Raw genomic sequence first — 16,497 nt, 5'->3', positions numbered from 1 at the left:
CCTGTACAAGCCACAATCCTTCTAGGAGAATGTCCTCTGGACAGATGAGACATAAAATACAGCTTTTCGGTAATGCACATCATTCAACTGTTTACAGAAATTTAAAAGAAGCCTTCAAAGAGGAGGACAAGGTTCACTAATGTTTTTAGGTTTGCTGCTTCAGGCACTGGTAGTCCTGACTGTTTGTATTGCATTGTTTTATAAAATCTGCCTAAAAAGTACCAAAAACTTCTGTGTCACAATTTTAAACACAGTGTCCAAAAGCTGGGTCTGCAGCTGGAGGTCATGAGTCTTACATCAGAACAAAGAACCAAAGCATACTTCAAAATGCACCCAGAAATGTTTTAAGAATTCAGAAGTAGCCAGTAATGAGTCCAGGTCTAAATCCCATAGAACACCTGTGGAGAGATCTAAAAACAGCAGTTGGGAGAGGGAACCCTTCAAATCTTAGAGACCTAGAGCAGCTGGTAAAGGAAGAGTGGTTCAAAATTCTAGTAGAGAGATGTAAAAGACTCATCGATTGCTACAGTAAGCGATTAACAACATTATTTCTTCCAAAAGGTGTGCTACTAAGTAAATGTGCCAACAATTTTCTGGGACAAGTGTTCTTTTTACATAAATGCAAGAGTGCCATTTTTTTGCCATGATTTGGTTTATATATATATATATATATATATATATATATCTATATATATATATATAGATATATATATATATATATTAAATAAGACCATTCTGTAATAAGGAAAATGTAAGTAATATAAAGTTGGTGGAATTGTTATTGATTGCTAGTGTCTAGCTAAATTAATTATGAAGATATTTTGTTGTCATTGTTTTAGAACAATGACATTCATTTACAATGATATACTGTAGCTCAACCATTTTCTTTAATTACCTCTTGTCTACTGACAGCAATTTGAGATTATATATTGGTCTTTTCATTAGTCAAATATACCAAATGGTAAATCTCCTAAGGCACAGACCTTGCTGTGGTATAGGTGAAACTCATTTAAATACACCAGATAGAGAAAAACTTGCACACATTTATTATTTTCTTTATTGCTCACTAACTTGCCTTACGTCTGGCTGCGGCATTTTTGTTAGAACCAGTAAGACAGACATTTTCTTCTTTTACTGTGTATGTGTGAGACACATTTTCAGGGAATATTCCTCTTTCCTCCATGATAAAATTGATGCTACAGAATTATTCCATTAAGAAGATTTTCCTACAGGATATTGAGATTGGAAGCTTCACAGTGGTAGGGTGAAAAAAAATAACATTAAGAGTAATGTTTGTTGAGGTTTCCTGAAAAATAATTACACTATTTTTGCAATGGAATTGAGTAGATATGGCCTCATGGTGTTGATAAATCAAAGACTAAAACTGAACACTTAAGCTACGTACACACTTCCAATTATTATCGTCGGAAAACGAACGACGAACGTTCCTGCACGATATATATGAACGATCGTATAGCACCGATCCTGCACATAGAGGTAACGACACGATCGTTCGTAGATATTGTACACACAATAGATACGATCGTTTAAGCGATAGAGGAACTATGTGCACGACAGGAAAGTGAACGGACGTTCGTTCATCACGCATGCTCTGAACGTGGACGATCAACGAACGACCGTACACACGAACGATGTTCAACGATCGTCGTCCAATCCGATCCGCCGGTCCGGTCGTTCGTTTCCAACAATTTTCCTCGTTCGTCGGCGTCGTTGGTTACTTTTTAACAAACGATTTTTTGCCCAATCGATCGTTCGTCGTTCGATTGGAACGATAAAAATTGGAAGTGTGTACGTACCTTTATGATCTGGCATCAGTTCTGACACCAGAGATAACTAAATTATTGTTGACCCCTTGCCTGTAATCTTTGAAATCTAAACTTTGGATCCACTGAATATGGTAGTTCCAAGTTTTCTTTTCCAAAGATGTAATCACATCCGTCAGTTTGTTAGGGCTACAAAATTCTGTGCTACAAACCTAAAGTCTGAAAGTTACCAGTTTATTGTTCAGTGGATTTCCCTACATCACAGGCAAAATGTTGCTGATTATGAGAAAAACATAATATCCCTTACACCTATTCACCACAAGTAGACATTTACCTTCATAGTGCATCTTGAGAAATTTATGTCATCAGGATTCTTGGTAATAGCCAAACAGGAAGCAATCTTTTAGAAAATCCTGTATCTGTAAACCCTTGGTTCAATTTTTTTTTCTGAAAAATTGTAATGTTAAAATGCATTCATAATCCAGCGGAAATAATTAGTATGGGTATCTGTCTATGTAGAGAATAAGATAATATTGTATGGTTAAATACAGTAATAACACAGATTTTTACAGACTGTTGTTTTACCTTCCTAAAATAAAAACAGGAGGAACTAGAGAACCACTTTGGTATCATACTACAGTTTAATACTCACTTCTGCTCCAGCCATGCAATGATGGAAGTATCCCTTATCCTAACTGACCTGTTCTCCTGGCCATATTGTGGGTTCAACATCTGTAGCCACCTCTACCTGTATGATGTAACTATTCTGCATGCATGAGTCAATTAATCCTATTGTTTTCAGTCAAGATGAAAGTGTGAATTAATTTTCCTGATAAGCCAATTTAAGAAAAATAATAACTTTCACTAGATTGAAGTTTTTGTTCAAACGTGTTTATACTTTCTATATTTGTTCATTTAAAGCTCAGTTTATTCTGCTTATATTTTGACTTGCCTTGTTCCTCTCACCCTCTTCATTAACATACTAAACTGAAACTGAAGTTTTATCTACTTATATTGGGTCTCCCTTTCTTTCTCAACATGCTAATAAAATTTTAAAATAAAACATTTTATGTTGTCATTACATTTTTTAATTTAGCCCCAGTGGCATTGCCTTTTGCTTTTCTGTGCAGTGCAGAGAAATCATGCCTACTGGGAGGGGCTGACAGGGTACTGTACATAGCTTTCTGATAACATGAAGCTATAGTTACTTGGTTATGGTTACCAAAGTGATTCAGAGCCTCTAAGATAAAAAAAATAACTGAAATCCAATCAGTAATGGTGGTGGACCAAGGTGGGCTAGATGATGCTGGGTGTCCTTCAGCCAAAACATGAAACCAACAATATGCCTGCATGTTCTAATGCATGCTGTGAGAAGCACACAGTGTTCAATAAAATCAAGTAAGCAATGTCTGAATGTAAAGCTGTAATCAAGCTTTAAATGCTGCCCAAAAAAAAATATTCCTTGTACTAGATTCACCTATGTCTTATGTGCTGAGCTAAGTGGGCATTCCCTTTATTAAAATTGAATGCCTATTTTTAAATGTCATCTTTATAGTAGTTTAAAAACATTCTATATTTTTAAACCCTTTAAAAACAAGCTGTGATTAGTTCATCAGTCCTAAAAAGCATTTTAATATGTAGGGAATTCTATGTAAGACATATTACTTAGCTGAACTATTGGGCAACAAAAGGTTTTAGGGATGATAGGCAACTACTAATGAAATCCCATTAGATTTATATTTACCATTGTAAGAGCTCGCAATCTACTCTGTCTCTATAAAACATTTGTCTGATGGCAGCGCTGTCGGAGCCAACCATTAAATTTAAATTCCTCACTTCTCCTGTCTTGCCATACATATTTCCTCTGCACATCTTTTTTCCTTAGCTGTAAATTAGGCAGGTTAAGACATAAAAAGCAAGCTGTAGGCATTTCAGCATGGAAATAACAGTGTTCCTTCTTTGATTGGTAAATAAAAGAGTTTATCATTCGTTTTATTGGTTTGTCAAGTATGCACAGGTGCAACTTTGTTAGTACAATGTTTTGTTTTTTATTTACTGGTCCAATAAATTTAAGTTTTGTGTTGTTATGGGTTTCACTCAGTAGTTGCATGGTTGAAGTATTCTTATTGTAATGCTGCAGGTGTGCAGTGATAGGTCTGTATTTATGACACAAATTACATTTTGCCGGAGCAGTAGCAGGCAGTGATGAGCGAGACCTGGGCTGCTGTGTGGAGTAGCTATGCTTCTAGGCATTCTGAGGACCCTTGCCTAGATTTATCATGCCTGTATTTTCCTTTCCTGGCTATTTAAAAATGTCATGTTTCTCCACAAACAGCAATGCAAATAGAAAGATTGAGAAATGTTAAAGTGGCGTTGTTTTCTTATCCCTACTAAACATTAAACATTAAAAAAACTTTGGTAATTACGTTAGCATTTTTAAGATTACTGGTTTACATGTTTTTAGTGAGCAGATTTAGATCTTCCTATTTACCTGCTAATTACCTGTTAATCATTTCTTATATTACAGTGCATTGTTTATTCCTTTCTTTGCAATAGATGAGATTTTGAGAACATGCACACTTTTTCTGGTGGACAATCAGTCACTACCTTTAAAAACCTGTGCACATAAATAACTCTCTATCAGCTAACTACTGTAAAAATAAACACCTACATGTTGAAGCTTGGTTCTGTAAAATTGTAAAACTACTATCCATGTCTTAGTAAAGGAAAGTACAAAAAATAGTGACATTTAAAAAAAATGCAGAAATAAAAAAAACATATCAGCAGAAAAGTAATAGCTGAGAGTAAAAGGGGAAAAAGGAGTTTGCATTTATTAGGAATAAGGGCTGATGAGGGTGAAATGAGTCAAATAAAAATACATTTATATAACATGTTTTTACTTTTAAGCTATATTTACTTGATGTCATATGTAGATCAAGAGTCACACCTTGATCTGAATGTGAATAAAAAAATAAATATAATGCAGCAACAGATTGAGGTTTAAACAGAAGCTCATGCTGTTCACAAATCATATCCAAAGCTACAGACCTAATTTTCTCATTGCAAAGTATATTATTACACTGTTTTACTCAGTGACACATGCAAACTATCTGCTAGTGTCATTTTAGACATTTTTTTTGTTTAAATTTAATATTAGTAACATTTAAAATAAAAGTTGATGAAAGCTTTTATAAGCCCAATATCTTTTTGTAGGACCAATAGAAAAAAAATTATTAAAAACTGGCAGAAAAAAAGCAATTTGAGAAAGGCTAAATTCCACCTATTTATTCTTTTTGTCTAAAGACGGTAGGTAATATATGCTGTAAGATGTACAGGAAGATTAGGCAGAAATGAATGCAGTTTTCAGTGTTTTTGCACAGATTCGGTATTTGTGGGGAAATGTCCGAGGTAAATGTGCATTAACCTCCCTAGCGGTTCATTTCTTTCCGGTTTTATATGTCTACAAGCGGTACATTGTTTTTCATGAAAAATTATTTTTCAGTATAATAAAATATTATGAGTATAATAAAGTTTGAAACACAAAATCATGTAAAAATAAAAAAAATTGAATATATTAAAAAATCTATATATTTAAAAAAAAATGTTTTAATTATTTTTTTAAAAATACATATTATACTATTTTATTTTTAAATATTTTTTTTAAATACATATTATACTCATACTATCATATATACTGTATATAATAAATGTTCTTGAAAACAATGTACTGCTTTTACACATATAAATCCAATGTATTACATTCAATACAGTTATTTTGTATTGAATACAATACAAATGGAATTTGAATTTCCTGCCCTGCCGGCAACGTACACATGCACCGACGTCACCTGGAACTCCCCGGTGACTCATCGGATGCAGAAGCCAGCCAGAAAAAGAGAAGAAGACGGAGATTGCGGCGATGGACGACGCGGCATGCCGGGGGATCAGGTAAGGCTCTATTTACTATTACTTCCCATAGGATTACCTACCCCGAGTGTGACTCGGGGTTACCGCTTTTAGCAACTTTTTTTCCACCCCAAGTCACACTCGAAGTTACATCTAGGGAGGTTTAGGCAACTATAGGTTTTACAGGATTCTTTGAGATCTAGGACTCGCATGTATACAGAGTAGTATGGAACATAGCCTATACCCCAAACCTCCTATACCTTTGCTGTTCTCTTGCATGTCCCTGCGCATGCATGAGATGGGCATTTTTTTTTATCTCATAGAAGAAAAAGAAAAGGAGTAGCCAGACGTGTCTTGGAATTCATTACGTATGTATCCCGGGAGGCTCTGTGCTCCCATTCTGTCTTGATCGCTGTGGCACAAGTGGCTCTGTTGAGTTTATCCAAGTACTGTGCAGGCACTGTAGGGCAAGGGATTCCACCACATAATATTGTTTGCAAGTCCACTGGATGTTGCCAGAACTACAGCATACTCCATTAGATCTAAGGCATGTACCCTAGGCACCAAGGTAATCGTAAGTACTGGTATTATGAGCAGAGATCCCTTTACATTGACCATTAGCTTATTCTGTCAGATGTGTATACTTTATAGTATATTCGGTCATAATCATACATACAGTGCTGGTTGTGGAATTACTGTGGTGCATTTTGATTGTAACAATGCTTTGTTATACAACACAACAGCGGCAAAAATTGCTCATTCATTTGTAAATATGCAGATCACAAAAAAAGTGTTTAAATGTGGAAAACGTGCCAAAGGAGTACAAACCTTTAATCATCACTGAAGAAGTAAATGCTCCCAGATTGGCAATAAACATGAAATAAATTTACTACTGATGATTTGATTTTCTTTCAAGAAATACAAGACTTATGTTGAGATGTATGGCCTGCAATTCTCCTCTTGCCAATATATTATTCCACAAAGTCACTTAATTGCATAAATAGCAAACTGAGAGTTTCATAAGGAAACTAATAAAAAATTACTTTAGTTGCTTTTATAGTATGATTAAAAAAATTCCCTGTTCAGTTTGTTGAAAGTATTTCACTGTATGCATTGTGAACATAAAAAGGTTTTTCTCTAATGAAGATAACACACATTTTGAGCACTTATACTTAAAGAAGATCTAAACTCAATTACCAAAATGTAATGTAATCTTCATTGGTTTATTGCAATTTCAAAATTAATTTTCATTTTTTTGTCTAATGTACAGCTTAATAAAATATTACGTAGTCAAGTTGTCATGAATGTCCTGCTCTCAGCACCTTCTGCTGTGGGGTGTCAACATTCTTTGCAATGACATGATGTCCTTTTTGGCAGGCTGAACCACTTTGGTCATTGCATAATTTTCATAGCATAATATATATCAATATCAGTGTTCTAAGGAGGTAATCTGCTGCCTGGTTTATATGCAAGACTGCTATTTATTTGTATGGTCTGCTAAAGTTGTAAATGGGTAAATAGTTTCATTTGCATAGAGAATCTTTTGCTCCTGTAACTCTTTTTCAGTGTGTATATTCAAATGTCAAGAAGTAGGCAGTGAAAGTAAAAATAAAAAAGTTATCATGATTTGTAGTAGAACTGAACTTTTTACCACTTAATGTCATACGCAGTGATCTCCAGCGATGGCGACAACAGACCTTTTCTTGGTTTGGTCGGTGCAATATCCTATAAATGAACATCATGCCACGTCTTCTCTACTTACTGCAAACGTTACCTGTACCTATTCCTCTTCATTTGCTGCATAAAATTCACTCTGAATTCCTGAGATTTGTGTGGAACACTGAAACACCTCGTCTTAACAAATTTATTCTTCGACTTCCAAAGGATCAAGGGGGGATGGCTTTTCCAGACCCAATACTGTATCACAGGGTGGTACATCTGACCCGTTTAGTAGACTGGTGTAGACATGCCTGCTTTAAGGGATGGGTGACCCTGGAAGACGCGCAGTCCCCTATGATGTTAAGTGTAGCGGCATGGTCCCCAGTTGAGGACACGGTTGCCCTACGCCGACACCCTCTGATAGGTGAGACGCTTAGAGTGGTGGCGAGGTATTTCCGCACAGAAGGAATTACTGTGTTCCCCTCCCCTATGTCCCCCATTCTAGGACACCCCAAGTTCCCGACTAGCAGGAGAGACCCGGTATATAGGATCTGGATTGAGAAAAGTGTTTATCAGGCTCTCCATTTCCTGCATCATTCTCTCTGGTCCACAACGGTCCTCAAGTAGACCACTCCCTTTCAAGTCTGGATAACTGGAGGACAATACAGTTTCAACATTTTATTAGATCACTGCCTCCGGCGCAGGATTTCGGCCACCCACTAGGTACTCTAGAGAGTTTATGTGTCAATGGCGATCCCTTAAGAGGAGTGCTTTCTCATAAGTACAAAATACAGCTAACAGCCCAGGACCCCTAAACGCCATATTTTATTGCTAAATGGGAGAGAGATCTAGGTGTTAAATTTACCAAAGAACAAATAGAGTGTATGTTATATTACGGGCACAGAGCCTCTATTAGTAATCGTTATCAGGAGACTAATTACAAAGTGCTTACCAGGTGATATAGAACCCCCGATCGGCTGGCGAAACTCTTTCCACAGACTAGCTCAGAGTGTTGGCGATGTGGACAACATGTAGGTACGCTGTTACACATATTTTGGACCTGCCCTAGTTTAGCCTCATTCTGGGCGGTTTTTGCTGATATTGTGCAAAGGCTGACAGAAGTGTCGATACGGGATAAACCGGAGCTTGTTTTGCTTCATGTATCAGCAATGTCGAGGAAATGCTATAAAAGGTCACTGCTGTGACATTTGTTAAATGCAGCCAAGGCTTGCATCCCCCACAATGGAGACAAACTGCTCAGCAATGGTTGACCAGGGTAAACAATATCCAATATATGGAGGAGCTTATGAGTGCAGGAGACCGTTCAGCACGCAGACCTATACGTACCTGGTATTATTGGGACGAATTTAAGACCGCTGGAGATTATTTGCGGCTGCTCCGCCCACTACCGTGAGCATACGGCGCCTCCACTGTTTATCAAGCCTTACCTCCCCCCCCCCCCCCCCCCACCCTCTTTTCTTTTTATGTCCCTTGACAGCCCCTTCCCCCCCCCCTTTTCTTTCTTTTTTTTCCCTCTCCCCTTCCTTTCTTTCTTCCCTCTCTTTTTCTATACTTTTTAATATAAAATCAGCAACCAATGAAACCTAATGGTATATTGCTTACTGTTATAACAGGAATGTTATTGTGTACGTATACATTTTTTTTTTCTCTTCCATTTATCATTACGTGGCATGCTATCTGTTCTCTCAAGTTATTAGATATGATTATTTCTATAAAATTGTATGCCCTAGAAACAGTATTTCTGTAGGAAGTAAGTATAGGAAATAATTTTCATAAAAAAATGGCAGAACACCAGTCATGAATTTACCCTGTGACATTTTTTAGTAATAAAATATATTGACCACCTCCCTACCTCTTGACCCGATGCACCATTTATCATGTTTCCAAAGTCTTACAACAGGCTCATATTATTCCTCACTTCTAACAGACTTTTCTTTCTAAAGGAATTTTATGATGGTTCTCAATTACTCTATCCAGAGCAAAGCATGATAAATCTTCTATTTTTGTGGAAAGAGGTGTTTTGAGATGCAAAGTGATAAAAGAGTAGACAGCAATCGGCTATATATATGTATTTTCTATGAGTCAGTGGCAGAAAAGGCATGTATAGTACTATGGTGTGAAAGCACTAGCATCATACTGTGATCATTTTGCTCAGTTCCACCATATACCTAAGCCCCTAAAGACAATTGATTGCATTTAAATAAGATGCTTTTAATAAACACTGTTTAGCAATATACTGACTCATCATTGTTTACCAGTTCTGACTGTACCTAGGTTTTATGTCTTTTCCCATGAACAACCACATTTTCTTAACATTGCAGAGAAACTGATTTCATAGGGTAAAGGTATATGCATATTTATGCTTTACTATTTTATTTCTTGAAATTTTATTGAATGGTGTTATTCATGAACTTTCCAAATCTTTTGGCTAAAGCTATCAGTTTTATTTTGCTTTTGACTGTCATTTTTCAAGATGTAAGTATGCAGAGGTGCCGCAAGTAGCAGACATTTTTCAAGGTAAAAATCAATCTTCATACTAGAGGGTGAACCTTGTTTTATGCTGCTGGGATTTGTTGGTATTAAAGACATATATAGGCTTTATTCTCCATACATAATTAGATTTATAGCAGTAGTGCTAAAAGGCTAGAACTATATACTTTCTGTCAGTTCGTTTTGTCAATATTACACGGCTCAGGGAATCTGCAAGAGACTGTTTATCTTAAACAAAATAAATAAATAATTGGAGAACATCTTTTCGCTTGCATCCATCTGATTGAAGCATATAATGATATCTTAAGTGTGTTGATGTTAAGCCCAGTAAGATGTACAAATATTTATTAACTGTAAATGTGAATTGATAAAGGAACCCTTGAGTGATACACACCAGCAAGCTTTAATATGTGCTGCCATTTGTGGACATAACTGAAAGGTTAGAGAGATCTCTCGGGAACATCAATTTTTTTCCAGTTATTCTGTGTTAGAGGAATTATTTCACATTTTATGCTGTTACACTGTAGTAGTTTTAAAAAAAAATACTACAGACACATGAATGTAAGCTTTCTGTTAAAAAAAAATACTAGACATATGAATGTAAGCTTTCTGTTGTATCTACTATACCAAAGTTTTTGTGTTCTGTACATCTCAGATAGATCACCTAATAGGAGTAACATATAACAAGTGTCTCGAAAAATTAAGCACAAAATATGCAAAATCCGATATCACCTAGTAAACTTTTGCACCTGACTTTTAAAACTTATTACAGATAGAGGAGCTAAAAGAAAGGGAGAGAAGGCTTTGCCAAATTTGTTGAGTAAACTGTACACTCAGGTCAACATTTTCACATAGCTAAGTTTAGTAAGAGAGATTCCTCTTCATTCTGGAGCAGAAGCTTTTAACAAAAAGTAGTGTCAAGTAGGGCCTTCTCCAGCACATTCACGCTTATAAGAGGTAAGAGTTTTGTATATTAGATTAGGGTGTAGGAGTGAACCAAGGAAGTGAGAGAGTTGTCTACTTTAAAAAAACAAAACAAAAGGAACACATCAAGATATTCATCAAAGACGGTGGGCCATTGATCACAATGTAGAAAGTGGAAAGCTTTGAACATTCCCATCTAGAAAGGGATGGAAATACTCCTTTTAGCCAGGAGGGAAAAGGGGAATATCCAAAATTGCAGTTAAACACATGTATCGAGCAGTATGATCAGAAAAAGACTAGAGGAGGTCAGAAAAGATTCAACTGGTATAGTTGACGTTGTCCCCTGTCATTGTTTACTTTTTATGACTACAGGGCATTTCCTTCTCCCAATGACTACAGTCCAGCTCTTTAAGTCTTAAGGTCAGTGGACTGGCTTTTTCTTTGAAAGGTTGCATATATTTATAGTTTCAACCAGTGAAACATAGTAGTTGTACAAGTAAAAGATAGAAGAAATACATATTACATAATACATAATTTTTAGCTTATTTTAACAAGCAAATATTGGATCTTCATTTAAACAGTGCCTGAAGATAAAGGAGATATACAGCTATTCCCCATTTAACAACTTACCTGTGACTGCTCACACTTACAACTGGCTCTGTGACCAGTACACTCTCCAACAACTGTACAGTGTACAGCTGCGCAGCATTTCCTCTTCATTCCACCTGGCTTCATCTTCCTTCCTTTGTAGCACTCTTTCTCAATCCACGTCTACATGCTGTCAGTGAACCTGTCACTGGCACACACTGCTCGCTTGCAGATTGACTCTTTTCTATGCTGTTCGCTTGATGACCAATTCATTTAATGACTAGGTTGTTGGAACCAAACCTCGTCATTCCGTGAGGAGTATCTGTACTTTACCATATGACACATACAACTGACATAGACATTTACTTTCTAAATTACTAAAAGACTGTTTTATTAGCAAAATGAAAAATTCTCTTGCAAGAGATATTTCACTTAGCGTAGTAAATACGGTGAAACTTCACTTTGCAAAGAATACCCTATCACATGCAAGTATATCTAAAAACAATATTTTTTTCTTGTACATGATTGGATGGTTGAATCTCTTTTACCAAACTTGCAAGGGGTTATTTACTTTGCTAAGCCTTTAGTAAATTACTTAGTTGTTCCTTTACCAAATTAATTGGCATAAAAGTAAATGCTACCAGACAATCAGAGAACCAGCTAGTTATGTAGCATAGTTATTACTGACCTAAGTTTTTGGATAGTATAGCTTTCTGAAGCTAAAAATAAAATCTAAAGTTTATGAAAGGAAGGTTATCGTTGCCATCATTTTCTTTTTAAGATTAACAATGTCTCTTTCTATTAGTAACCTTGATAAAGGTCTCCAGTAGACCAAAGTTTTGCTGTATTTTGACTGAATAGAACATGTTCTCTTAAGAATACAAGATTGGCAGCGCAACTGACCTTCTGTCCTTTACAATAAATTCCTCTGACACACTTTTTGTGATTTTTCTTAAAGTCACACTTTCTGTTTAAATTTTGTATTTGCAATTTGTTTTTAGTTTTTAAGGCAGTATAGGGTACGATTTTGAAAATGGCTTTGTCTAATTAATAGAGATATTGTAACAGGAAGCAGGTATGACAGACACCAAGATGCAAACATCAGCAATTGTCTGAAAGATATATCACAAACTTGCTTTAACAATTTTTGTATCTTTAGCTTCGATCTCTGTCATGCTGCCTCATGCACACACATTCTTGTGTATTACACTGCAACTGTATCATTACCAACATACCACTCAAACTGAGTGATTTATTAAAGTGCTCCAAGGCTGGAGAGGATACACTTTCATCAGTGAAGCTGGATGATCCAGCAAACCTGGAATGGATTTCTTCAAAGTAATTTGCTATTTGTTAGCAAATGTTTTTCAATCTCGTACTAGATCCATTACAGGTTTGCTGGATCACCCAACTTCACTGATTAAAGTGTATCTTCTCCAGTCTTGGAAAGCTCTAATACATCTGGCCCAATGTATCCATTCACTACTCCAGGGTGCCTGTTTGGAGGGGTTTTTTTATCAAAAAGCAACATGAATAAAAAATAACTGGGACAAATATTCACCCATCCATTGGTATAATTAGAGGTTTTTTTTTCATTATACTAAGACCTTTTGCAAAAAAAGCTTTATGCACTTCAATTTTGTAACATTTGATATTATTATTTGTATTTGTTTTGCAGCTAAACACAGTCCATTTTATATTTTATCAATCATTTTAGAGTACGAAAGCTAGAAATTCCAATAGATTTGATCTTTTATTGAGACAGGCAGGCACTACATTTTCCGTGGTTTAAAAGTAGTGGAATACCCCATTCTATAGCAATATTAGTGATTCTTTGGTAAAGACTTTGTTTGCAAAATCATGTATGTAATAACACAAAAGCTTGTATATACTTGTACTATAAATAATACATTTAATGTGTATTATCTTGGGATAAGTAAATAAGATAAGAAAATATAGTAACTCTTTTTGCACATGGTAAAGTCACAGTATACTTTCAAATCTCCTCATTTCCAATATTGATTAAAAATGTTTTGAAGGTATAGACCATAGGGGGCTACACGGGTTTTCTTTAATGCCAGACTAATATAGTTCAAAGTAAGTTAAACTATTTTAGTGCTGGGGCAGCAGAGTGGCTCAGAGGTTAGGCCTTTCCAGCACTAGTTTCCCAGGTATGAATCTCAGCTGGGACACTATCTGCATAGAGTTTGCATGGGTTTCCTCTGGGGACTCCAGTTTCCTCCCACAATCCAAAAGAAAACATGAAGATAGGTTAATTGGCTTCCTTTCAACATTGACCTTAGACTGTAATAAAGACATATGACTATGGCAGGGACATTAGATTGTGAAACCCTTTGAGGGACAGTTAGTGACATGGATATGGACTTTGTACAGCATTGTTTAATATGTTGGCATTTTATAAATACTGTGTAAGATTGATAATAATATTATTATACCGGTCATTAATATAGTATCCAAACCTCCATTGTTGATGCTGTATTATTATAATAACATTATTATTACATAGTATTTTTATATCACCATCAAATTACGCAGCTCTGTACAAAGTCAATAGTCGTGTTACTAGCTGTGCCTCAAAGGGGATCATTTGCCCTGGATAAAAACTAGCTATGCTATCAAAATCTGAGGAGGAAAACCCAATTAAACCCTGTATATGTATTACTATAATGCAACTATGTTACATATACAGTAATAAATATTGGAAATAAAACACTGTTCTAGTCAACAGCTCAGCTAAGGAGGCAGGAATGCTGTAATTATTGCGGTGTAACAAGTCCAGGCACTAAAGACAAAACCACTGCTTGGTGTATGAAATGTGAGCACAGGGTATTGTTACCTTTTTTGCAACACTTAGCTGTGCAAAAAAGTTTAAAAAAAACATATGTATAACCTATTTATAATAAATGCAATCTGACTGCATTGCAGTATTAAATAACAAGAGGTCAGTTGGGTTTCAAATATTTGCTCTCTTCCCATGAAATTTTGTGTTCATTGTTAATTGTTAAAAATGGTATTCATAGTTGAACTTTGTAGGGTTTTGAAATTCCTTTTTTAAGAACAAATATGATATTATTTTTTCTTTTCTCAGGACCCAGAGAGTTAGTCATTGCTACCGTATCAAATATCGACACATGGAGCGCACTCTGACACAAAATGAAGTCCGCTTAATACATGGCAAAATTGGACAATCAGCAACAGAAAAGCTCCGTGTGGAGGGAAGATTTTAAATCAACTTATAAATAATGTAAACTGTTAAACAGGACTCTCTTGGTTTATAATATATTAAACAATTGATTCAGACGGTGAATATTTGTTTTTTTTTAACAGTGTCTTTATGTCTGTCTTCCTTCTTAGTCCCTTGATACATAGATATTTTTTTAAATGATTAAGTTATTGTATACAGATGCTGTTGAACTAAAAGACACAACTTTATGAGTTTGATCCATGTCTTCAAATTGCATCTACTTGACCCTCTATATTACAATAACAAGTTGGCTTTTTTTACACATTTATTACTTATTCTAAATATGGTTACCAGCTTGACATGGTGTTTGGGTTTATGAATGCCTTCGAGCTTCTGGCCTACCTTTAAAGCCCCTCAACAAATCCCTTGTGTAATCTTTTTATTTTTTTTAAACTTTATTTTTAACTTTGACATCCAAGAAACCAACAGTAAACATTACAGAAAATTGCATGACATAGTCAAAACATACAGATGAATATTGGTCAACAATATACTAAACATCATAGATATATGAGACATCTGCATAAGACGGCCTCCCGGAGATGCCTTTCCTAAACAAACCATGTACTGGTATAAAACACAGTATAAACCCAGTACAAAAATGTAATTCACAAAAGGCTTTAAAGCTATTTGGCAGCACAGATGAAGTTGAAAATGCAACATGATAAACAAATCCAAAATAAAGGACAAAAGATAAAACCCAATCAAAGAAGGTTTATTAAACTAAAAAAACACAAGTTTAAAACAATACAGATTCTATATTTGTATTGAGTCTATTAAAGTCATTTTTTATCCAAGATTTATTTATTTAGCAAACAGTATATATAACATTTATTATGTCATGTATGGTGCTAGCTCTAATTCAGGGGTCCTAAACTCAAGTCCTCGATGGCTGGGAGCTTCAAATATTTGTATTTTTGTCTGTTAGACAACAGTGAATAAAGTAAGAAATGGTTTACAAAGAAACAGAAAATTACTGTGTGAACCCAAATTTGGCCTGCATGAGACCCTCAAGGACAGGAGTTAAAGACCCCTGATTTACTGTATAGAAGTCATTGATGAAATTGGACTCTTTGTCAGGAAGGTACACTTGGCCAGTACCAGTGTCTGCAGGATTCATTTAAAAATGATGTGGCTATTAAAAAACAAGTACAGTGATACCTCGACTAACAAAGATAATTTGTCTCAGAATCACATTTTTTAGCCGAAATCTTTGATAGCTGAAACATGATTTCCCATAGGTTTCGTTCTGGATGCTGCCCACAATTAAGACAGATGTTTGTCTCAACTTTATATTAGGCATCGTGTTGTCAGTTACTGTATAAAATCCTCACTGTGAGTTAATCACAAACAAAGCAAGAAAACAAAGCAAAAAAAAAACTTCATGGAGCATAAACTTTTAATAACTCCTGGAGCAAGTTGTGCTTTGATATGCAAAAAGAAACAACTGCAGAGTTTGTCTTGGTCATTGAAGGGTTACAAAAGGATGCAAAAGAGCTCAGTCCTTAAAATCACCCACAACCTCAGCTGTGTTTAGCAAAAGATTTCTTCTGCAAGTCATGCAAACTGCTCTGTCCTGCACACAAGCTATAAATCACACCTACCTCTCAAATTCACAGCCATATGGAGCATGCACCGTACTGACACTGGCATGAGAAGAGTTCCTCTCTGTGGCACCCTGGAAGCTCCTCTCTATATTGGTCAAAGCGATGTCTCTCTCTCACTTTCTGATACAGTATACAGGAAGTACTGTACATTCATCATGCAGTATGTTATCGGGTGTCTTACTTCCAGCTTTTTTTTTATACATTCGTGAGCTGAGTCCCATAAACATAAAATTAGCGGAAAAATTCGTTAGCA

The 16,497-nt window shown here is 35.6% G+C and overlaps 1 protein-coding gene across 1 annotated transcript in view; it reads left to right on the top strand.

The window, feature by feature from the left end:
• The window catches only part of FARS2 (phenylalanyl-tRNA synthetase 2, mitochondrial), a 199,748-nt gene extending 185,048 nt beyond the window's left edge, over nt 1-14,700 (top strand). The window contains exon 8 of the mRNA XM_072411759.1: nt 14,482-14,700. Coding sequence (XP_072267860.1) covers nt 14,482-14,620 — 139 coding nt within the window. The 3' untranslated portion in view covers nt 14,621-14,700. The remainder of the gene's footprint in view (nt 1-14,481) is intronic.
• Nucleotides 14,701-16,497: the final 1,797 nt, after the last annotated feature.

This window comes from Pyxicephalus adspersus, chromosome 5, assembly GCF_032062135.1.
Source record: "Pyxicephalus adspersus chromosome 5, UCB_Pads_2.0, whole genome shotgun sequence".
In the NCBI taxonomy this organism is placed as follows: domain Eukaryota; kingdom Metazoa; phylum Chordata; class Amphibia; order Anura; family Pyxicephalidae; genus Pyxicephalus; species Pyxicephalus adspersus.
This window is presented reverse-complemented; position numbering and strand designations above follow the sequence as displayed.